Source organism: Chenopodium quinoa, unplaced genomic scaffold (assembly GCF_001683475.1).
Source record: "Chenopodium quinoa cultivar QQ74 unplaced genomic scaffold, ASM168347v1, whole genome shotgun sequence".
In the NCBI taxonomy this organism is placed as follows: domain Eukaryota; kingdom Viridiplantae; phylum Streptophyta; class Magnoliopsida; order Caryophyllales; family Amaranthaceae; genus Chenopodium; species Chenopodium quinoa.
Window position 1 is genome coordinate 7,282,734 of NW_018742390.1, and position 19,225 is coordinate 7,301,958.

At 35.3% G+C, this 19,225-nt stretch overlaps 2 protein-coding genes across 2 annotated transcripts; one reads left to right on the forward strand and one right to left on the reverse strand.

Moving 5' to 3' along the window:
• The first annotated feature begins 1,260 nt into the window (after positions 1-1,260).
• On the forward strand, positions 1,261-6,876 carry LOC110700576 (protein SIEVE ELEMENT OCCLUSION B-like). The gene is made up of 7 exons (XM_021878137.1): positions 1,261-2,558; positions 2,659-2,751; positions 2,985-3,433; positions 3,507-3,616; positions 3,728-3,873; positions 3,994-4,467; positions 5,334-6,876. Exons 1-7 carry the CDS (start codon positions 2,256-2,258, stop codon positions 6,024-6,026), a joined length of 2,268 nt encoding a protein of 755 aa, XP_021733829.1. The 5' UTR covers positions 1,261-2,255; the 3' UTR covers positions 6,027-6,876.
• A 95-nt stretch (positions 6,877-6,971) lies between these two features.
• Positions 6,972-14,282, reverse strand: LOC110700587 (glycerol-3-phosphate dehydrogenase [NAD(+)]-like). The gene is made up of 11 exons (XM_021878148.1): positions 12,900-14,282; positions 12,701-12,777; positions 10,443-10,515; positions 8,868-9,085; positions 8,654-8,761; positions 8,466-8,529; positions 8,331-8,368; positions 7,985-8,105; positions 7,832-7,886; positions 7,673-7,721; positions 6,972-7,447 (listed from the first exon to the last, which is right to left on the reverse strand). The coding sequence occupies exons 1-11, from the start codon at positions 13,015-13,017 to the stop codon at positions 7,277-7,279; spliced, it is 1,092 nt and encodes a 363-aa protein (XP_021733840.1). The 5' UTR covers positions 13,018-14,282; the 3' UTR covers positions 6,972-7,276.
• Between the last annotated feature and the right edge of the window lie 4,943 nt (positions 14,283-19,225).

Consider the following 19,225-nt stretch of genomic DNA (forward strand, 5'->3'; position numbering starts at 1 on the left):
GCATAGCGCTTAAATGTAACTTGATGCAGAAAGTTAAGAGACTATAATTCTAAATTTCTAATATGACAAAATTTTTACAAAAATTTATATTCATTAAAATGAACTTTTATTAGTCGGGTCCCATTTTTTTTAGTAAGAACATGGGGTGAGTCTGGGCGCATAGCACCTATGGGCGAGTTATGTAAATATGAGGGTAAGGAAGTAATTTCCGCTGATTCAATTTTTGCTTTTAGAAAAAATTGGCTTTCTTGGGGTACATTATAATGTACCATTATGCATGTATAATGTACCACTAAAATATAATTTGTCTGAATAGTATGTTTTGTGGATTATTACGAGTGTAGTGGTACTTTTTTTACCATCATATAAGTTTCAACTTCTGGAAAAAGTTGATTCTCTAATGGTACATTATAATGTACCATTATGCATATATAATATACCACTAAAGTATAAGTTATCTGAACAGTACCTTTTTATTGCAAAATTGTCATCCTATATGCATTGAAATCATTAGGCGCTATGCACCAAGACTTAACCGTAAGAACATAGTCTCCAAGATATTATTTAAGATGACCATGAATACATCTTTAGAACATTGATTGACAATTACTTAATACTTTCTATATAGTTTATAGTCACTTTTCCCGTTAATAAACAGAATTTTACAGATCAATTTCCCACAATAATGCTAGAATAAAAATAAATTCCCTTTATGCATCGATTTGGAAACTAATTCCCTAGATACCATCCATGTATGATCGGTAAACCGCCACTGTCATTAGCGGTTTCAGAAAAGAGACCGCCTATTTCAATAAACAGGTCTCTTTTCTTCCTTTTTTTAAATAAGGAGACAAAGAGGCCTAACAATAAAAAAGGAGGTCTCTTTTCTGAAACCATGTCTTAGCCAATACCAGGAAAGAGAACGCCCACTTAAATTCAAAGAGACCTAATTTCATTAATAACTGGTCTCTTTTCTTTTTTTAAAAAAAAAAATCCAAAACCGCTAATATTGCTAGCGGTTTTATCCAAACCAAATACCAATCCTACATGGACGGTATTTTGGGAATTTGTTTTTAAATAGGTGTATAGTGGGAATTTGTTTCTGTTTTAACATTATTGAGGGAAATCACTCGAATTTTACAACAAAAAATAAAATAAATCAATAAATAAATAAAACTATATTCACTTATAAAAGCAAGAATTCGTTTCCTTTTTCCAAACAGGGAAAAAAGCAAGGGTATGGAATCTTCTGCTCTTCTACTGTGGTTTTGCCTCTTGGTGAAAAACAAACTAGAGAATATTGAAATTGAAGTTAATTAGAGAATCGAGCAAACCAAATCAACTAAGCAATTGCTCTGACACTCTACCTTTCACAACACTGTTTGCATTTAACTAATTGTCCTTGAACTGATCCCTTTTTTTTTTTTTTTTTTTTTGGTATGACAACAGTAAAGCACAAATAAAGTAAACAATTACAGAAAAGGAAACTAAACTAGTCCGACAATTGTTCACAATACTGTCTACCTTCAAAATGTTGCGTCTTTGTAGAAGTGAGCTAAGTCGTTGTACGTCTTGTAATGTCCTATGTGAAGGTGAAGCTGTAGTCGTAGTATCCGTTATTCTGAAGGCAAACACGTACTCTTTTGACCATAAAGTGCAACACTTTAACTAGCATAGTTAACGAGGCACTACCGCACTATGTAGTCAATGTTCGGTTACTCTCATGACCATCACAAATACCATCGGCTATGAGATTGGGGGTTCAATCCCCACTAGAGGATTTGAGAGTGAGATCTCTTACCCTTCCCCCCTCTCTCTCAAATTGTCTGACCCGCAAATACCGAACAACATAACCGTGAGGGTTGAGGTATGGTCAGGGTCCTCCTCCTTACCTTTAAAAAAAACAAAAAAAAACAATCCAATACAAAGTTCCTTCTGTTTTTTGTGCGTGTAGGAGGTTGGGGAGGCTTCAATTAAGGGAAATTACTTGTGTTGATTAACAACCGCAAGTCCAGAATCCCACAGTTAAAAAGTAAAAGGTGATTGAGAGACAAAATCTAAGTATTTCATTAAACAAACGAAGAATATTCTTACAAGTTAAACTTCAATGGAAGCAAGGAATTGAAGTTGATTCACTTTGCTTTATTCCTGCAATGCTATAAAAGAGCAGTAACCAACAAACGCAACACACAAGCCATTCTCAGTTTTGACATTTCTTGACCAACCAAAAGTGTATAACAACTTTTATAGCCACCATGGCAAACGCCCCGAATCCAATGACCCCCAAAGTATCAGCTCAGTTACAACCTCAGCTGCAAAAACAATCATGGGATGCTGAAAAAAGCAACATGTTGTTGCCTTCTTATATAGGCACGTCCCTGCTGTCGAGGGGTAACGAACGAGGAGGCATCTTCTTGACCTCTGATGATAATGCCCTCTCCAAACAGATTGAGCAGCTGCACCAACCTGATGCTCGAAATGTTAATGTCAGACCTCTTTTCCATCTAGTTGAGGAAATCATCCGCCATGCTACTCAAAATACTGAAAGGTCTTCAATGGTATAGCGAATAAATAACTTATTTCAAAATTTTTGTATTAGTATTTTTTCATACCCAACCTTGCATGTTTACTGATAGTGGTGTTCTAATCTGTTTACAGGGTCAGAGGGATGCCCAAGGAAGCAGACTTACCCTTGACGGTCTTCAAGAAGTTCCTGATTTGCCACTCATTATTGAAAGGATATCCTCTGAGGTATTTCCTGAACTATTACTTCTCTATAAACCGCACAATATAAGGTCCAAGTATTCAGTGGTTACAGCTTAATCTAAACATAAAACAGGTTTCCTGTTTTCACCTTTGTTAGCTTATAGTTCAAATGCATTTTATAGTTAATTACATGAACAAGAATGTGTCCTGTTTTCTAAAAATTACTTGCTAAAACTGTTTTTAGTTGACTGTAAGTAATGCCTATAAAACTGATGCAGATGACATGTAAGTTACTGAGTGGATATGATGCACACAATACCACCCTCTCGGTGTTGAATATGCTGCCACACTTTTCTTGGGAAGCCAAGGTGGTGCTCACATTAGCAGCATTTGCTATGACTTTTGGAGACTTCTGGCTTCTTGCCCAAATTTATTCTACAAATGCCCTGGCAAAATCGATGGCACTTATGAAGCAATTGCCTATGGTTGTGGAGCATGCAGGCGCCTACAGGAACCAGTTTGAAGCCACTAATAATCTAATAAAGGCCATGCTTGATACAACTAGGTGCATTGTTGAGTTTGGAGAGTTACCCACTATGTATATCACAGATGAAGATCCTGAAGTCAAGGCTGCAATGAGGCATTTCCCAATAGCTATTTATTGGATAATCAGAAGTGCTGTGGCTGCTGCGACCCAAATTACAACCATGTCTAGCAAGGGAGTTGGGTAAGCTTTGGCTATACAATAATGCGATGCCTGATACAACGCAAGGTTTTCTAATAGATTTTCTTTTTGGCAGAAATATGTCAGCCACAGCTGAATCATGGGAGCTCTCCAACTGGGCTCACAAACTTAAAACAATCAATGATCATCTCAGGAGCACCTTAGACAACTTGTACATGCTTATAGGTCAGATAGCTTCTCACTTCATCAAATTTCTTGCTTATAATCTTGCATTATATTTTCACAGTAATGCCTAGAATATTATTTAGCTCTAATGGACATTGGTTTCTCATATAGAGGAGAAGAAACAGATTGACGCTTATAATATGATCAAGAAAATCATCTACCACACAATTCATGTTGACAACATGAAAGTCCTGAAGACCTTGATCTATGCTGATGATGACATATCTCCACTTTATGATGGTCCTGCAAAGAGAAGGGTTTGTGCTCGAAACTTCAGTCCATAGTATACATCAACTATCATTCATTCCAAACAATAGTTTTTTTAAACATAGCTATCTAATCAAGGAAATTGTACTTGTATTTTTGCTAATTTGCAGGTCCACCTTGATATGTTGAGGAGGAAAAATGTGTTATTACTCATATCAGGCCTTGATATCACTCATGAAGAGCTCTTCATTCTTGAGCAAAGCTACAATGAATCGAAGGTCCACGAATATGAGATTGTCTGGATCCCAGTCATTGACCGTTCACTGCAATGGACAGATGCCATGGAAGTAAAGCTTGAGACTCTAAAAGCCTCAATGCCCTGGTATTCTGTTCATCATCCTTCAATAATTGGAAATGCAGTCATCAAGTTTCTTAAAGATGATTGGCACTATCATGGTAAGCCTATGCTTGTGGTGCTGGATCCACAGGGAAAAGTTCTAAGCCCAAACGCAATCCACATGATGTGGATCTGGCAAAGCCAAGCTTTCCCATTCACAAGCACAAGGGAAGAGGCTCTTTGGGAACAGGAATCATGGAGGCTTGAACTGCTTGTTGACGGCATTGATCAAAAAATTCTAGACTGGGTAAGTTGCCTTTGCTATTTTGTCTATCAAAGAAAGTTCCCAGCGCAGCTTATATACTATGTATGTTTCACCTACTTGCAAACATACAGGTTCTGCTTTTAAGAAATTTTTTATGTAACCAGGCAAACTTTGAGTAGTTTACTACTATTTGGTTATAAACCAGTAAACAAAACACAATCATAATTTTCATAATAATATGAATGGTTACAGCCCTTTAATCTTATATACCCATCAAGAGCACAGAAAGCCCCCACAAAGTCCAATTGCATGCCCACCTTAAGTGAATTATTGAAATATTCATATGCCCATACATCATACATGCAGTTTCTTGTTAGTTTGTAAAGAGTATTGCATGACACAATTCCAACAGCCATGAAAATTTTAGACGAGATTACTAGTTGCAGAAAATTTAAAATAGGAAGCTCAACCACAAAACTCTCAATCAAAACAGCTCAATGATTTGAAGGCAATTAGACCATAGAGAAAACTGGTGGAGCTGATAATCTGACATTAGTGCAGTAAATAGCGTACTTGTTTAGCAGGAGAGGGAAACCTTTAAAGAAGTGTTTTCGCAACTTGAGTATCCAAGACCATCTGCAATAGAAAATCAAAAGAATTTAAGCTAATAGATCAAATAAACTAGTCTACAGTGACCATATAAAGGGAAAAAAACCCTCAAAATTAGGGTAAGATTGCATAACTGAAACTCACCAAATTATCCCAACATTCATAGTAGGTTCTTGTTCTTCTTGTCATGGCTTCAATTATTCTATGTTAATTTTAGTACCTTTAGTCCTGTCAAAAGTACTATTGGTAAATTATTTCTACACTAACTTCAAGTAAACCTGTAACTTTCCTACAAACAGATCAGAGAAGAGAAGTACATTTTCTTGTATGGAGGAGATGACCTACAATGGATCAGAAAGTTTACAAACGAAGCACATACTGTATCGCGAGCTCTGCGAGTTCCACTTGAAATGGTCTATGTTGGCAGGAGCCATAACAAGGAACTGGTGCGTAAGGTTTGTGCAGCTATAACAATGGAACAACTGAGCCACTGTTGGCAAGACCCAACCTTTGTTTGGTATTTTTGGACAAGAATTGAGAGCATGATCTTCTCGAAGATTCAATTAGGGAGAGTCCACGACCATGCAGATATCATACTGCAAGAGATACAAAGGCTCCACAGCCATGACAAATCTCATGGTGGCTGGGCAGTCCTAGCCAAAGGCTCAAAAATAGTGGTCCATGGTCAGGGTAAGCTTGCTCTGACTGCTCTTCAAGAAATGGAGATATGGAAGGAGCGTGCTATAAGAGAGGGATTCGAAGTGGGGTTTGAAAGTCATTACAAAGAACTTCATATGAAGGAATACCCATGCCATAGGATTGAGTTCCCCTCCAGTGTGAGAATTCCAAAAAGTATGCTATGCCCCGAGTGCCGTCGCCACATGCATAGGTTCAATTCATTCATCTGCTGCCATGAAGATTACGATCCTGAAGCTGAGATTCCACCTGCAGTAGCGGCTGCTGCAACTACTGTTGCTCAATATGAGGGCTAAGTCACAATGTTTCTGTGATTTTCATTTTGTCTTGCCTTTTTTCTTTCTTTTTTTTTTCTTTTTTTTCTTTTTTCATAAAAGTAATATACTAGAATAAAGACCACAGAGGTGAAGTGATCCATTTGCTACCTATATTATGATCCATTCTCGTTGCAAATGGCTTCAGTCTTGTAATTCGCTTTCATGTTATCAGTGTACTCTCTCCATATACAAAGTATCAAGTAATTATTTAATGTTGATGCAAAATTAGTTAGAGAGACTAAAACTCTTTTAATGTATCCACTGATTGATCTCAGGTTTGCGCTTCCTTTTGTTCCTGCTAAAAGGTTGACACATTTACGACCCTAAATCATTCTAAAAGGTAGAAAAGCACAAGGAATGCCATGAAAACTGTGGGTGGAGCTCACATATAATGTCGAAGATAGGATAACATATGAATAATTGAATAGAGTTGCCAACTGGTTTAGGTTACACCCGTCTTTACATGCAACTGCTGATTCTGAACTCACACACTCAGTTGGTGGAAGAAAAATCAGCAGAGTTTGTTGGATAATATTCCCAGTAAGGTGATTTGGTTCAAGTTCACTCTAGCAGCAGCAGATGCAGGGCAATAAATCACAGCAAGTTAAGCTCAAGAAAATTGGTGATCAAATGACCTTGTCCACCTCAGCAAGAAGTTTTTAGATAATTTGATATGACAATGCAATTCTGTAAGAAAGTTTTTAGGATGTAAAAAGCTTAGCTCCTTTCAAAAATACGTAAATTGTGAGAAATGAGAATTCATAATATTTTCCTCAAATTTTGAGTTTGTAAGAGTTTCTCTCACTATCTTAAAATCAATAAAAATTCTCAATTCCTCTTCATACATTCAAAGTTTTTCTACATAATTCATTTGATGAAATTTACGGTTTTATCAAATTCAATACAGTTTCTATAAGAAAGCCATTGAATTTTGATGTGTATCATGTATCTTTTCATGGTATATATGCTCCAAGGTATATAAAGTTCACACTTTCACAGATAGGTTGAAGATACAGATTACAGATTGTGCTACACACTTCATCCGCTGACTCTCACTACAACAATTAGAGAGAATTTAACTTGGTTTCAGTCAAAATAGCAGAGCTGAACCCAATGTTTAGTTTCAACCCCAAAGAGGTCAATAATTTTTTAAACTTGCAGTGTAAATCGATTTGGAAGTTGGGAAGGAAAAAAAAAAGGATAGAAATTGGTTAGGGTATTGTATCAGCTCACAGTTTCTGTTGGAAAGAGCTTGGATGTACTTCTGCTTTATAATGCACAATGGCAGACGGCGGTAAAGATCCGATACAAATCTCGTGTATTGTTCTGAAAAGGGGAAATGAATCAAACCATCTGTTGCTTTCTAAGACCTCGTATACCTCTTTAGCTGTCGAGACACCCTTCAAGAAAATAAAGACAGAGGCTGCTATAAGTGGAATAAACATCATTAACTGTATCAGAAAATTATATTGCTGGTCGAATAAATAAAAAGAGCATCCGAGATATTGATTAACTTCTCTCTAGAATCAGATGCTTGAAACATGCAGTCTAACATTGTCTTTTAAGATGTATATATTTCATTTTCCATATGCATCCAATGGATACGAAGATTTTTAACAGTCTACCTGTAATTTCTGCCCCTGCAACATCTCAGCTTCCAGCTCCTTAAAGGGTCTAGCACGATTTAAATTTAACACTAGATTAGCATTTGCCTGAAACAATCAATCACCACAAAATATTCATTGTAGGGAAACATAAAAAAAAAAGTTTTACAAAATCTATACCTCTTTCCTCCATGAATTGCAAAAGCCTCTGCAACTTTTCTGTTCCTTCCTCCAACTGTCAAAGAAAAACCATTGAGCATACTAAGTTGAAAGAATGTTTTTGAAAAAAAAAAAAAACAATCAATCAAACAATAACGTGAACTGAGATATTACAACAAGTAGCGATAAGATCAGCAACTCCACAACTCTCAAAGAAAGTGTCCTCTCTAACCGATGGAAACAGTCGCTTGGAGAATGCCCTCATTTCATTCAAGCCAATTCTCATGATTGCTGCCTGAAATAAATCATTCTGATTACTCTTGCAGCCACATGTGACCTACCAGCAACAAATCTAGCTAAATAGACCGTTCTGATTACTCTTGCAGCCACATGTGACCTATACCAAGCAACAAATCCAGCTAAATAGAATTTCACAGCATTTTGAATATATTTTGGACATATATTTACTTTTGAAATACACTTTGAGCCATAGAATATTTACTCACAAAACTTTGCTTACTTTTGAATTAGTCCCCATATCCAAGCCATCAACAAATCCTGTAAGTAGAGCACTCTATGGTCATTATCCATTGAATGCATTAACTCTTATCAATAATCTTCGATCGAAAAGAGCAAGTGCTAAAAAAAGAAAAACCTGCAGCTATTGCCACTACATTTTTTAGTGTACCACATAATTCCACTCCTTCCACATCTTGAATCTGTTTTTCATGAAACAATTATAATGGTGTATTTGAGACTGCGAGAAGACATAGCGCAGATGGAATAAATCATGAAATGTTCTAATTTCAGAAGAAATTCCAAAAGAATAAAAAATAAACTCACAGTTGTGACAGCAAAATAGGGTGTGGCAAATAGTCGAGCCCACCTATCTGCAACCTCTTTATTCTCACTATATCCTAATGTTGCTTCACTAAACTTCTCCTCAGCTATCTACAAAAGAAGAATCAGTTATTCTGATTACCCAAGGGATAGATCAATAGGCCAGATCTCATTCAAAGGTACAATAAAGTCAGTAATAAAATAAACAAATAAATACCTCATCAGCAATATTTGCCCCCATTAAAACACAACAATTGACTCCAAGTTGCTTAGAGATTACATAGGATATCATGTGTGGGCCGTCAACTTTGACCTCCATGCCTTTGATCAATGAAATAGCCTCAACATCACCCCTTAGTTTTCCAGCTAGTCTCTTACAAACACCATCGACAAACTGATGTGGTGTCACGAATACCAGCATGTTAGCATCTCTGACTGCACACAGTTCACCCAACCAAAACAATAAAATGAATTAAAAAGAAAAAAAATATACCATTGAACTATAATGATTAAAGAATATACAAGTTAATCTTGAGTAGAGCTTCTGAACAGAATAATATAAACCCACTCTACCAAGCCAAAATTCTCATTTAGATATCTTTAACATTGTGACAATTGGATATTGAGTACTAAAAAAGTGTCATCTTAATTAATAGTTTCATTTGTATGTATCAAGGCTGAAGCAGTAAATTGAAACTCTGTATTTGTAGATGTCTACACATTTGATGCTTCTTAATGAACATATTAGCCTTTGTTGTCAAATCTCTTGGTGCAAAAATACACCTAAATAGTAAAATTGTAATCACTTCTAAGGGGCAGTATGAATATTTAAGGAACTCTAAACCATATGAAGAAGAGGAAATTGGACACAACTATTCTGATTCCTCAATAACATCGTAGCTAACTTTTTCCAATTTCCCTCCTAAAATTAATTGTTACATAGTCCCAACCATTCGAATCAAAGAATTAGACATGATTCACATATATATCTTTTCATAGTTGTTTTAACCTCATTCTCTCCCCCATATCACTTACTTTAGTAAGGGTCTGTTCACATTTACTGAACGAGCTGAACTGAACTGATTGGAGGTGAACTGAAATGAAATGAATATTTTATTAGAGAGGGAAATTAGGAGCTGAGCTGAACTGATCTAAACTGATTGGAGCTGAACTGAAATTAAGCAGAAGTGAACAGGCCCTAAGGATACATTTTTTAAAAAAAAATTATGAAAAATCAATCACAAACCACTACAGCTTCAAGAAATAAGACAAATGTTTTCGAGCTATCCTCAAATAGGACTAAAAGACAAATGAAATATTTCATGTTATGTATTTATTATTATTGTGGACCCACTCAGATACTCTTTTTCTCTCATATTCTCCATTCATATTTCATGTTATGTGGGTCCTCTCACCACTAATTATCTTTAATCATCAGTTTTTAGTTATTTTTATTACCCCATTATCAACCAAAAAACTTACCAAACCCTTAAGGGATGTTTAGTTCACGAAATTTAGGTATTAGGTATGGGTTTCCACATGTGTTTTGTTGACAACAATAAGAATTTTAATTCCATCAAACCAATACCTTTAGATATCAAATAGAAGAAAAAAAAATCAATTTTAAAACAAAATTAAATACATAGTATTACTATCAAATTCTAAACTAATTCACCGTGATTTCATTCCTAATTTCAACCTCGTACCTCTCTACAAACAGAATGTGCTCAATATTTGCAAATAAGTGAAGTATATGTGATCCATAATTTCAAGCAAAGATAATATATAATACCTGTGGTATCGAGGTCCGGGTCAGCAATCACATTTCTACCAAGCTCTATGCCAGGGAGGTACTTCACATTTATCTATGAAAATACCCAAAAATAAACATCCATAAATGACAAATGATCCATCTCATCAAGCAATACTACCAATTAAAAGGATGATGTGATTATATCATATTCCATTCACTATCAATACTCCATCTCCAATAAAAATCCCATATGCTTTTAACACACATTTTTATGATGGTAAATTAAAGATGTAAGACAATAGAATTTGGTTAGTTAATGATGATTATATATTTAAAATAAATAAATAAAAATAAAAATAAGCAAGATATTGGGGTTTTGTTAATTTAAATTTGATATAAAATAAGATAATGTAATTTGGTCCATTAAAAGCGAATAAAAAAATAAATAAAAGTAAAATGAAACATTTATTGAAAGGCAAGATCTTTAGACATTAGGTGAAATGATGAAATGAAACAACTACAAACAAATGTTATTTTCATTTATAATAGGGTTTCACTATAAACATAAACCTAAGAGTTCAGCATAAGCATTAGGCCTTATTGTATTCGACTTATATTGAGTATATTAACTAGTTTCAAACAAAATAGATAGTAATAGTTCGAATAAGTTCAAACAAATTGAGTTCGGACATACTAAGAGTTCAACAAACTTTTAAGACAAAATAAGGTCTAAAAAAGTACATACAAAATGTAAGATAAGTTTAGACAAATAAGTCCAATAGAATAGACCCTTTAACTCATTTCCAAACATAGCAGTATAGTACTCTCTCTAATGCTTCTTCCCATTTAGAGTCTTAACACTATTCATAAGTTTGAGAAAATGTTCTAAATTACTAACAACACATGAAAAAAAAATAATCATGTTGAGTCTTAATTGATTCATCACAATGATTAGTTTACTAATATTCAAATGTTATATTTTATAGGAAAAATTACCCCATTAATCTCAACTTTGCCTCGTCCGCCAATAATAATCCCTACTTTGGATTATTCACCATCACTCCAAACTTTAGGGGGTATTAATTTCTATAGCACTCAAATGACTTGCAACCGGTTAATTAGGTAAACATTTTTGAATTAGTTTTTTTTGCACACGTGTCAATATGTAATTGATTGAAAAAAAAAGAGAAAATAAAAAAAAAATGTAAACAAAAAAATTCCTAAAACTAACTGTCGTACCTCCACCACCACCGACGCACACCCTCCTCACCACACCACCACCACCGACGCACTCCCTTCCTAGCCATTACTACCGAGTACCGAAAAACCCATCACAAGCCTAAACGGTCGTTTCCCCTCAAAAATTGGCCACAAAGCAACCCCTCTCCCCAAAATCGACCACGAAAATTGGCCACAAATGGCCGATATTGGGGCTGAATGGTTGATTTCAACCCTAAACCGGCCGATTTCGTAGCTGATTATCGCCGGTTGCCAATGGTTAGGGGAAAGGGGCGAAAGTCGACGAGGAAAGGGGAGGAATTCAAAGGGGAAAGGAAGGTCTAGGCCGAAATCGGTGGGGAAGGGGGTGAAATCGGCGGGGAAGGGACGAAAACGGCTGGGGAACTGGCGTGGCAGGGCTACCGCGCCGCTGCCGGAGGTGGCTGGCTGTTGAGGAGGGGTTTTCGGGGGTGGGGGAAGGGAAGGGGTGAGTTTCGAGGGAGGGGGAGGGCTAGGCGGCGGTTTCCGGCAGCGGGGGAGGGGTTTTCGGGGATGGGGCCGATTTTTCGTCAGGGGCCGATTTTTCGGCGGGGTGGGGGTGTGGTGTTTTCTGGGCATGGTTGGTTTGTGGGTTTTTATTTTGTTTTTTGTTTTTTTTAGCCAATTATAGGCTGACACGTGTCTTTTAAACTGTAATATTAGGTTGGATGATCGGTTGGGTTCAATAGAAATTAATAGGGTGAAAGTAGGGATTATTATTGGCGGACGACGCAAAGTTTGGATTAATGGAGCAATTTTTCCTATTCTATACTAATATCCAACTGTAGATATATATGATCGAACTTCAAAGTAATGCATTGGCGCACGTACAGATTCAAAATGTGAATAACATTTGGGATAAGAGGGGGTATCAATTTAGAATTCATGATACAACCTCTAAGTGATTTGTGCTCCTAATACTTTAATTTTACATGGGCCACTATATCATCTACATAATAATTCATGATCATAATCTCATAAATATTACTTTGTCTATTAAATAATACAAACATGAATATGACACAAATATTTCACCTTACATTGGTTTGATTGATAACATTGGACAATTTCTCTCCACTGGGCAATGTTTCATCAAATACCCACATCCTAACTTCATCTGATGGACATCAAAAACATCATAAATCAATAAAAAAAAAAAAAAAAAATCCAAAATTTCAATCAATTGTATATTCGTATACAAAAATTGCAGGTAAAAACTATAGAATGTTTTGATATTACCATGGAAGATGTTGTAATTAAGGGTATTGGATGCAATTAGCTTGGCAGCAACACTTCCCCAGTTACCGCTGCCAATAACAGCGACTTTGTATTTATCTGGAAATTCTTCAGCTTTCATAGAGATGATGATTACAGAAAATGAGGAGAGAAGTTGAGAGAGATTTGGTTTTATGATAGATTGTGCATGTGTTTGTGTAGAAAATGTCCAGCGAATTGATCTTGTATTAAAATATACTTTCCCCTTTTGTTACTACTCCGGTACTCCCTCTAGTTTTCCTCAAACTTGGGTAACAGTTTTTTTTTTTTTACGTTCATTTTTTTTTACCCGTTTACCTTTACCCTAATTCGAATTCGGGGATCAGTTCTGACTAGGGCTGTTCATTATCGGATACCCAGGTTTTCGGGTAAGGCGGGTAGTCAATTACTCGGCCGATGACCCGACCCGCGAAAGGCGGGTATCCGGTAATCGGGTACCCGATTTTTGCGGATCGGGTCACGGGTACCCGATTAAACAACATTAAATTTTACAAAACAATGAAATTAATTAAATATCTTCAGATCTACTCTATTGCTTGTTGAAAGAAGTGAAATGAAGTACCAATATGGCAGTGTTACAATCAATTTCACCCATTATTCCCAAAAAGAAAAAAAAAATCTCGTAAATCAAATACTCTGGCCTATCTCAATTTCCTCTGCCACCACTCAATTTCCCCCGTCGTCGTAGTGTGTTGGCTTAACAATGGCTAGCAATTTCAAACAATACCAGATTACCTACTTCCACCAAAAAAAAAAATGCGGCTGATGTTGAGGGATGGCGGAGTGAGATCGGTGTTCGCTTGAGAGGGAGGACGGTGGTAGCCTAAGATGGAGGACGATGGTCGTCGCTTGAGAGGGAGGATGGTGGTCGTCGCCTAAGAGGGAGCGTTTGAATGTTTGAGAGAAGGGAGAGGAGAGAGGAGAGAGATGAGGGGTGAGTATGTGAGATGCGGTTACTCACAACTCACAAGCCCAATAAGTGAGTATGAGTAACCCTAATTCCCAAGTAGAGGGAATTCCGGATTTCCAGCCAAAAAAAAGAAAAAAAAAAAAAAAGAAAACGGGTATTTAGCGGGTACCCGCTACACTCAAAGGGCGGCCCATTACCCGACCCGCAAATCTAATATTTTAGCGACCCGACCCGCAAAAATGGAAAAAAAATACCCGCCGGGTACTTTGCGGGTCAACGGGTCGGGTCAAACGGGACGGGTATTTTTGAACACCCCTAGTTCTGACTACTCTTTTGAGTAGTTAGGTTTCAATCCCCTTTCAATTATTATTCAAGCACGGGTCCTCCCTATTAAGTGTAGTCTCAATCACCACTGCACCAACAACCAATTGGTTAACCTCCTGCCTATCTTTTTATTGTAAATAAAAATGTTTTTGAAAATAATAATTCTTTCATTTCACTATTTATATACTTTGACTATCTTGATGATTTATACAAAATATAAGAAAATAAATTAGCATGTGGAATTTTGTAGATTCGCCTCAAATACCTAGATTTATACTTCTAATAATATTTAGTTATAACAATTTTTACATATTATAATTTTGAAAGACTTTATTGATAGAAATAATCTTTTGGCAAGCGTAAAATAAGGAAAGTTTATACCATAAAAAAGTTGTTTCCTTCTATAACGTGAGGTATTGACCATATTCCATGACATTGGGAAAATTCTCTATTTCTAAATGACTGAATCATACTCAAGTGTGACTGCGTGAGAGTGTTTGTTATCTTGAAATATATCACACAACATATTACAGTCTTCCATTTCCATGGTATCAAGGGTTAGTGTGACACAGAGGTTGCGGGTTCAAATCTCATCTACTTCTTCTTTCATGTAAAATATATCGCGCTGGGTATGAGGAGTGTTATGCTACATCCACTTTTAATCCCAAAGGGCACTCATGTGAGGTAGTGTGATAGAGTATATAAATCTCATCCCCGCCTCTCATTCTCCACTACTACGTGTTTTTTAATATCTATGGTTCTCAATTCTACAAAATTTATTATTTCTCTGATCTTACATCCTTCTCAATTCTTATAATACAGACTCGGGATCATTATAGGTGCACCACCCATGCCCCCCCCTCCAATGCATTATAAATTAGACTAAAAGCGCGCATTAATTTAATGTCTAAATTTTTTTTTAAAAAAAAAACATACGCTTAACAAAAAGAAACATCAACAAAAGAGAAGACTTCTCATCCAAAAGAATACTCATTCCAAACATTTAATTCATAGTGTGGTAATTCACACCAACAAAAGTCCCACAAATTGATTGATTATTATAGTAATAGGATGTATGCCTCCTATAAAATTCAAGAAAGTCTTGAGACGTCTTCTTAATTCATATCAACTAAAGACCCACAAATTAAGTCGTACATGTTAGTAATATATGTTGTATCATGCACAAATAAGTCCCCAAATAATTAATAATCTATCTTCATTGTTCCATCTTTCAAAAAAAAAACAAAAAAAAAAAAAAAAAAAAAAAGAAGAAGAAGAACAACAAGTAGAAGAAGAAAAACTATATGCCCTTTTATCATCAACTTTTAAATAAAAATAAAAATCGGGTTTTGGTAATTTTCTTTGTTGAAATACCCTTAATTGTTCTCTTGTATCACTTGTTCATAGCCATTAAGATGCTTCCTTGTCTTCACTTTACTAACTCCATTATATGCATCCCTTGCAACAAAACTTAAACCATCATACATAACTCCCAACTTCATTCCTCTTAAGTTAAATTGCATCAGTTATCCCAATATCATTATCTTTTAACGTAGTGGGGGTGAATAATTATTCTTTAGTCACTTGTCTTTGTGACCTTAGCCAAAACCTTTTTGTCACTAGGCATCATTTTATAATTGTGAACTATCTCATGTCTTACACATCATTAAATGTCATGATCAACATGAATCGAACAAAAGTCTTACAACCACACCTCACATTTGCCTTAATTATTATTAGAATTGTCAAGAATAATACAACCTCTAACCTTTTTTTTCAAAAAAATAAATAAATAATAACACCTTTATGGTTATTCCATAATAAAACAACCTTTGACAAACATCTCCTCAAAATAGAGGTCCTTTCCAAAATAAAACATTGAACATTGTAGAGGTATTATTTTGCTAAGTTTGTAGAGGTGACACGTGTATTAGGTCATTCAAATTGAATTTAATTGGGTCGTTTTAGATTAGGTGACTCATAATTTGATATTTACTGCTTAAAATCTATTTGCATAATCATCACTTGTCCTAATTATTATTCTTTCTAATAATAATTGATCATAATAATCGAGGTTAATCAGAAAGAAATCAAGTATGTATATTTGATGTCCGGAAACAATCTCCAATGTGATGACGATCTTTATTTTATAAGTAGGACTAGTTTTGGCCCCTTGCACGGATTTATAAAGTATGATTTATTAATAATACGAGTAATAGTCAATTGAAAAAGCGTTCATTGAAATTAAATGACACATGTAACATACCTAAAAAAATTGCTTATGCAACAGAGTTTTTTTTTTTTTTTGAATTTATTAATGTCTATCCTATAAATTCTTATGTGTTATATATATAATTTATTAAAATAATTTCAATTTTTTTTTCTTTTAAAAAAAAGCAGAGCATTTTGGAGGGAAATTTTTTTTTCACAAAATAATGCCAAGTGTCCCCAATGTGATGGCGATCTTTATTATATAGGTAGGACTAGTTTTGGCCCCTTGCACGAATTAATAAAGTATGATTTATTAATAATACGAGTAATAGTCAATTGAAAAAGAGTTCATTGAAATTAAATGACACATGTAACATACCTAAAAAATGGCTTATGCAACTGTTTTTTTTTTTTTTTTTTTTTTTTTTAATTTGAATTTATTAATGTCTATCCTTTAAATTCTTATGTGTTATATATATAATTTATTAAAATAATTTTAATTTTTTTCTTTTAAAAAAAAGCTGAGCATTTTGGAGGGAAATTTTTTTCACAAAATAATGCCAAGTGTCCCCCCTTTTAATTACTTTAGTATATAGTATTATGAAGACTACTTTTCAATTATTTACTTACAAACTTGTGTGTAATAACTATTATTATATAATTAAATGTTAGAGATATGAGATATCAAAAAATGTATCAAGGGATTTTTTTTTTTGGTAAACGGTTTTAAGATTTAATTTGACTCTGATACCATAACAAATTATGGTGAAATAGACAATGAGTGGCATGTTTTATTATGGAAAAATTTCCCGTAATAATCCCACGCACCTTTGGGCCGTCCGCTAAAATAATCCCACCTTTGAATTATTTTTAAATAATCTCACCTTTACCCCTGATCTTTTTTAATGGTCCCATTTTACCTGGAACCGGTTGTATAAGGTTTTTTTTTAGTTTATTTGACAAGTGTAGCTACTTGATTGGTCAAATTTTTACAAAAAAAAAAAAAAAAAAAAAAAAAAAACTTGTAAGGTGATAGAGATGGTCTTGTTCATGGTGCTAGAGTATGTTATGGTGCCCCCCCCCCCCCGGATTTCACATTTATTTTTTGCTGACGATAGTATTTTGTTTGCTAAAGCTAATACTCAAGAGTGCTCTGTGATAGCTAATATAATTAGCAAACATAAAAGAGCGTCGGGCTAGAAGATTAATTTTGATAAAACTGAAGTGGCTTTTAGCAAAAAAGTATGTCCCTTTTGTCGGAAAGAAATTGTGGATACTTTGGGGTTCGGGAGTTAACAGGCATGAGAAGTACCTTGGCTTGCCGACGATTATTGGTAGATCGAAGATAACTATTTTTGCAGGCTTAAAAGAGCATCTCTGGAAGAAGTTGCAGGGTTGGAAGGAGAAATTGTTATATATGCCCGGAAAAGAAGTATTGATCAAAGCGGTAGCTCAGGCCATCCCGACTTATATGGTGAGTATTCTACGGATACCCGATGGTATTATTGATGAATTTCATGCTCTCTTAGCTCGCTTTTGGTGGGGGTCGACGGGATCGACAAAAAAGCTACATTGCAGAAATGGGAATATTTATGCAAACCGAAGAATATGGGTGGATTAGGCTTTCGTGACCTTCGGTGCTTTAACCAAGCTCTCTTGGCAAAGCAAGTTTGGCGCCTCCACCATAACAAAGGTACTCTCTTGCATTCTATTCTAAAAGCAAAATATTTTAAAAATTGTGATGTGTTGGATGCTTTTCGAGGGTATGACTCGAGCTATACGTGGAGTAGCATGTGGGGGTCAAAATCTCTGCTTTTGGAGGGATTAAAATGGAGAGTGGGAAACGGGTGTGACATTTCGGTTTGGGAATCCACATGGCTGCCAGGAAATTCTTCGGTGTGTGTTCCTACCACTACAAAAATTTGGCCTTTTAGCAACAGGTGAAATCCGTTGCTTATTGCTAAAAATCCATCGCTGGACATAGCTAGCTACGGATATATCGACGGAATCACTTCGTTGGTAAAAACCATGTCGCTAAATAAACTTAGAGACCGGAAAAAAAAAAACCGTCGTTGGACTTAGCAACGGAAAAAACAAATCCGTCGCTGGATTTAGCAACGGAAAAAATAAATTCGTCGCTGGATTTAGCAACGGAAAAATAAATCTGTCGTTAGCTTTAGCAACAGATTAAAAAAATCTGTTGCTAGATTCAGCAACGGAAAAAAAAAATCCGTTGCTAGATTCAACAACGGGAAAAAATATTTTGAATCCAAAAAAGAGTTGCTATTTGGGTCGACCTTACTCGGGTCAACCCGACTCGACTTTCCTTTAATCTCGAATCGCAATATTGCTATTAGTAGGAGTCGAACCCGTGACCTCAATGTCAAATAGTGAAACTCGTACAAACTATACCAAATATTATTTGTTTACTTTTATGCACATAATTGATAATAAATGAAAGAAATATTAGAGACGGAATTTAAAATCCGTCTCTAGTTTAGAAATGGAATTTAAAATCTGTCTCTAATGTTGAAACGGATTTTGAAATCCGTCTCTAATTTAGAGACGGATTTTAAAATCTGTTTCTAGTTTAGAGACGGATTGAAAATCCGTTTCTAGTTTAGAGATGAATTTAACTTACATAATTCGTATCTAATGTATGTAATATTTTAAATAATTAGTTTCAAAAATTATCTAGCTAGAGACGGAATCAAAAATCCTTCGCTCATATTAGCAACGGAAAAAAAATTTCCGTCTCTAACTTAGCAACGGAAAAAAAAAATCCGTCTCTAAATTTAGTAACGGAAAATAAATCCGTTGCTAATTTAGCAACGGAAAAAAAATC

Excerpts from the sequence above, each read along its gene's own strand:
- LOC110700587 (XM_021878148.1), bottom strand. The coding sequence starts at position 13,017 with ATGAAAGCTGAAGAATTTCCAGATAAATACAAAGTCGCTGTTATTGGC. Across the intron at positions 9,086-10,442 it reads CCCGGACCTCGATACCACAG|TCAGAGATGCTAACATGCTG; the intron begins GTATTATATATT and ends AACTGTGTGCAG. Across the intron at positions 7,887-7,984 it reads TGATCTTATCGCTACTTGTT|TTGGAGGAAGGAACAGAAAA; the intron begins GTAATATCTCAG and ends TTTCTTTGACAG.
- LOC110700576 (XM_021878137.1), top strand. The coding sequence starts at position 2,256 with ATGGCAAACGCCCCGAATCCAATGACCCCCAAAGTATCAGCTCAGTTA. Across the intron at positions 2,559-2,658 it reads ATACTGAAAGGTCTTCAATG|GGTCAGAGGGATGCCCAAGG; the intron begins GTATAGCGAATA and ends ATCTGTTTACAG. Across the intron at positions 3,617-3,727 it reads CAACTTGTACATGCTTATAG|AGGAGAAGAAACAGATTGAC; the intron begins GTCAGATAGCTT and ends TTTCTCATATAG.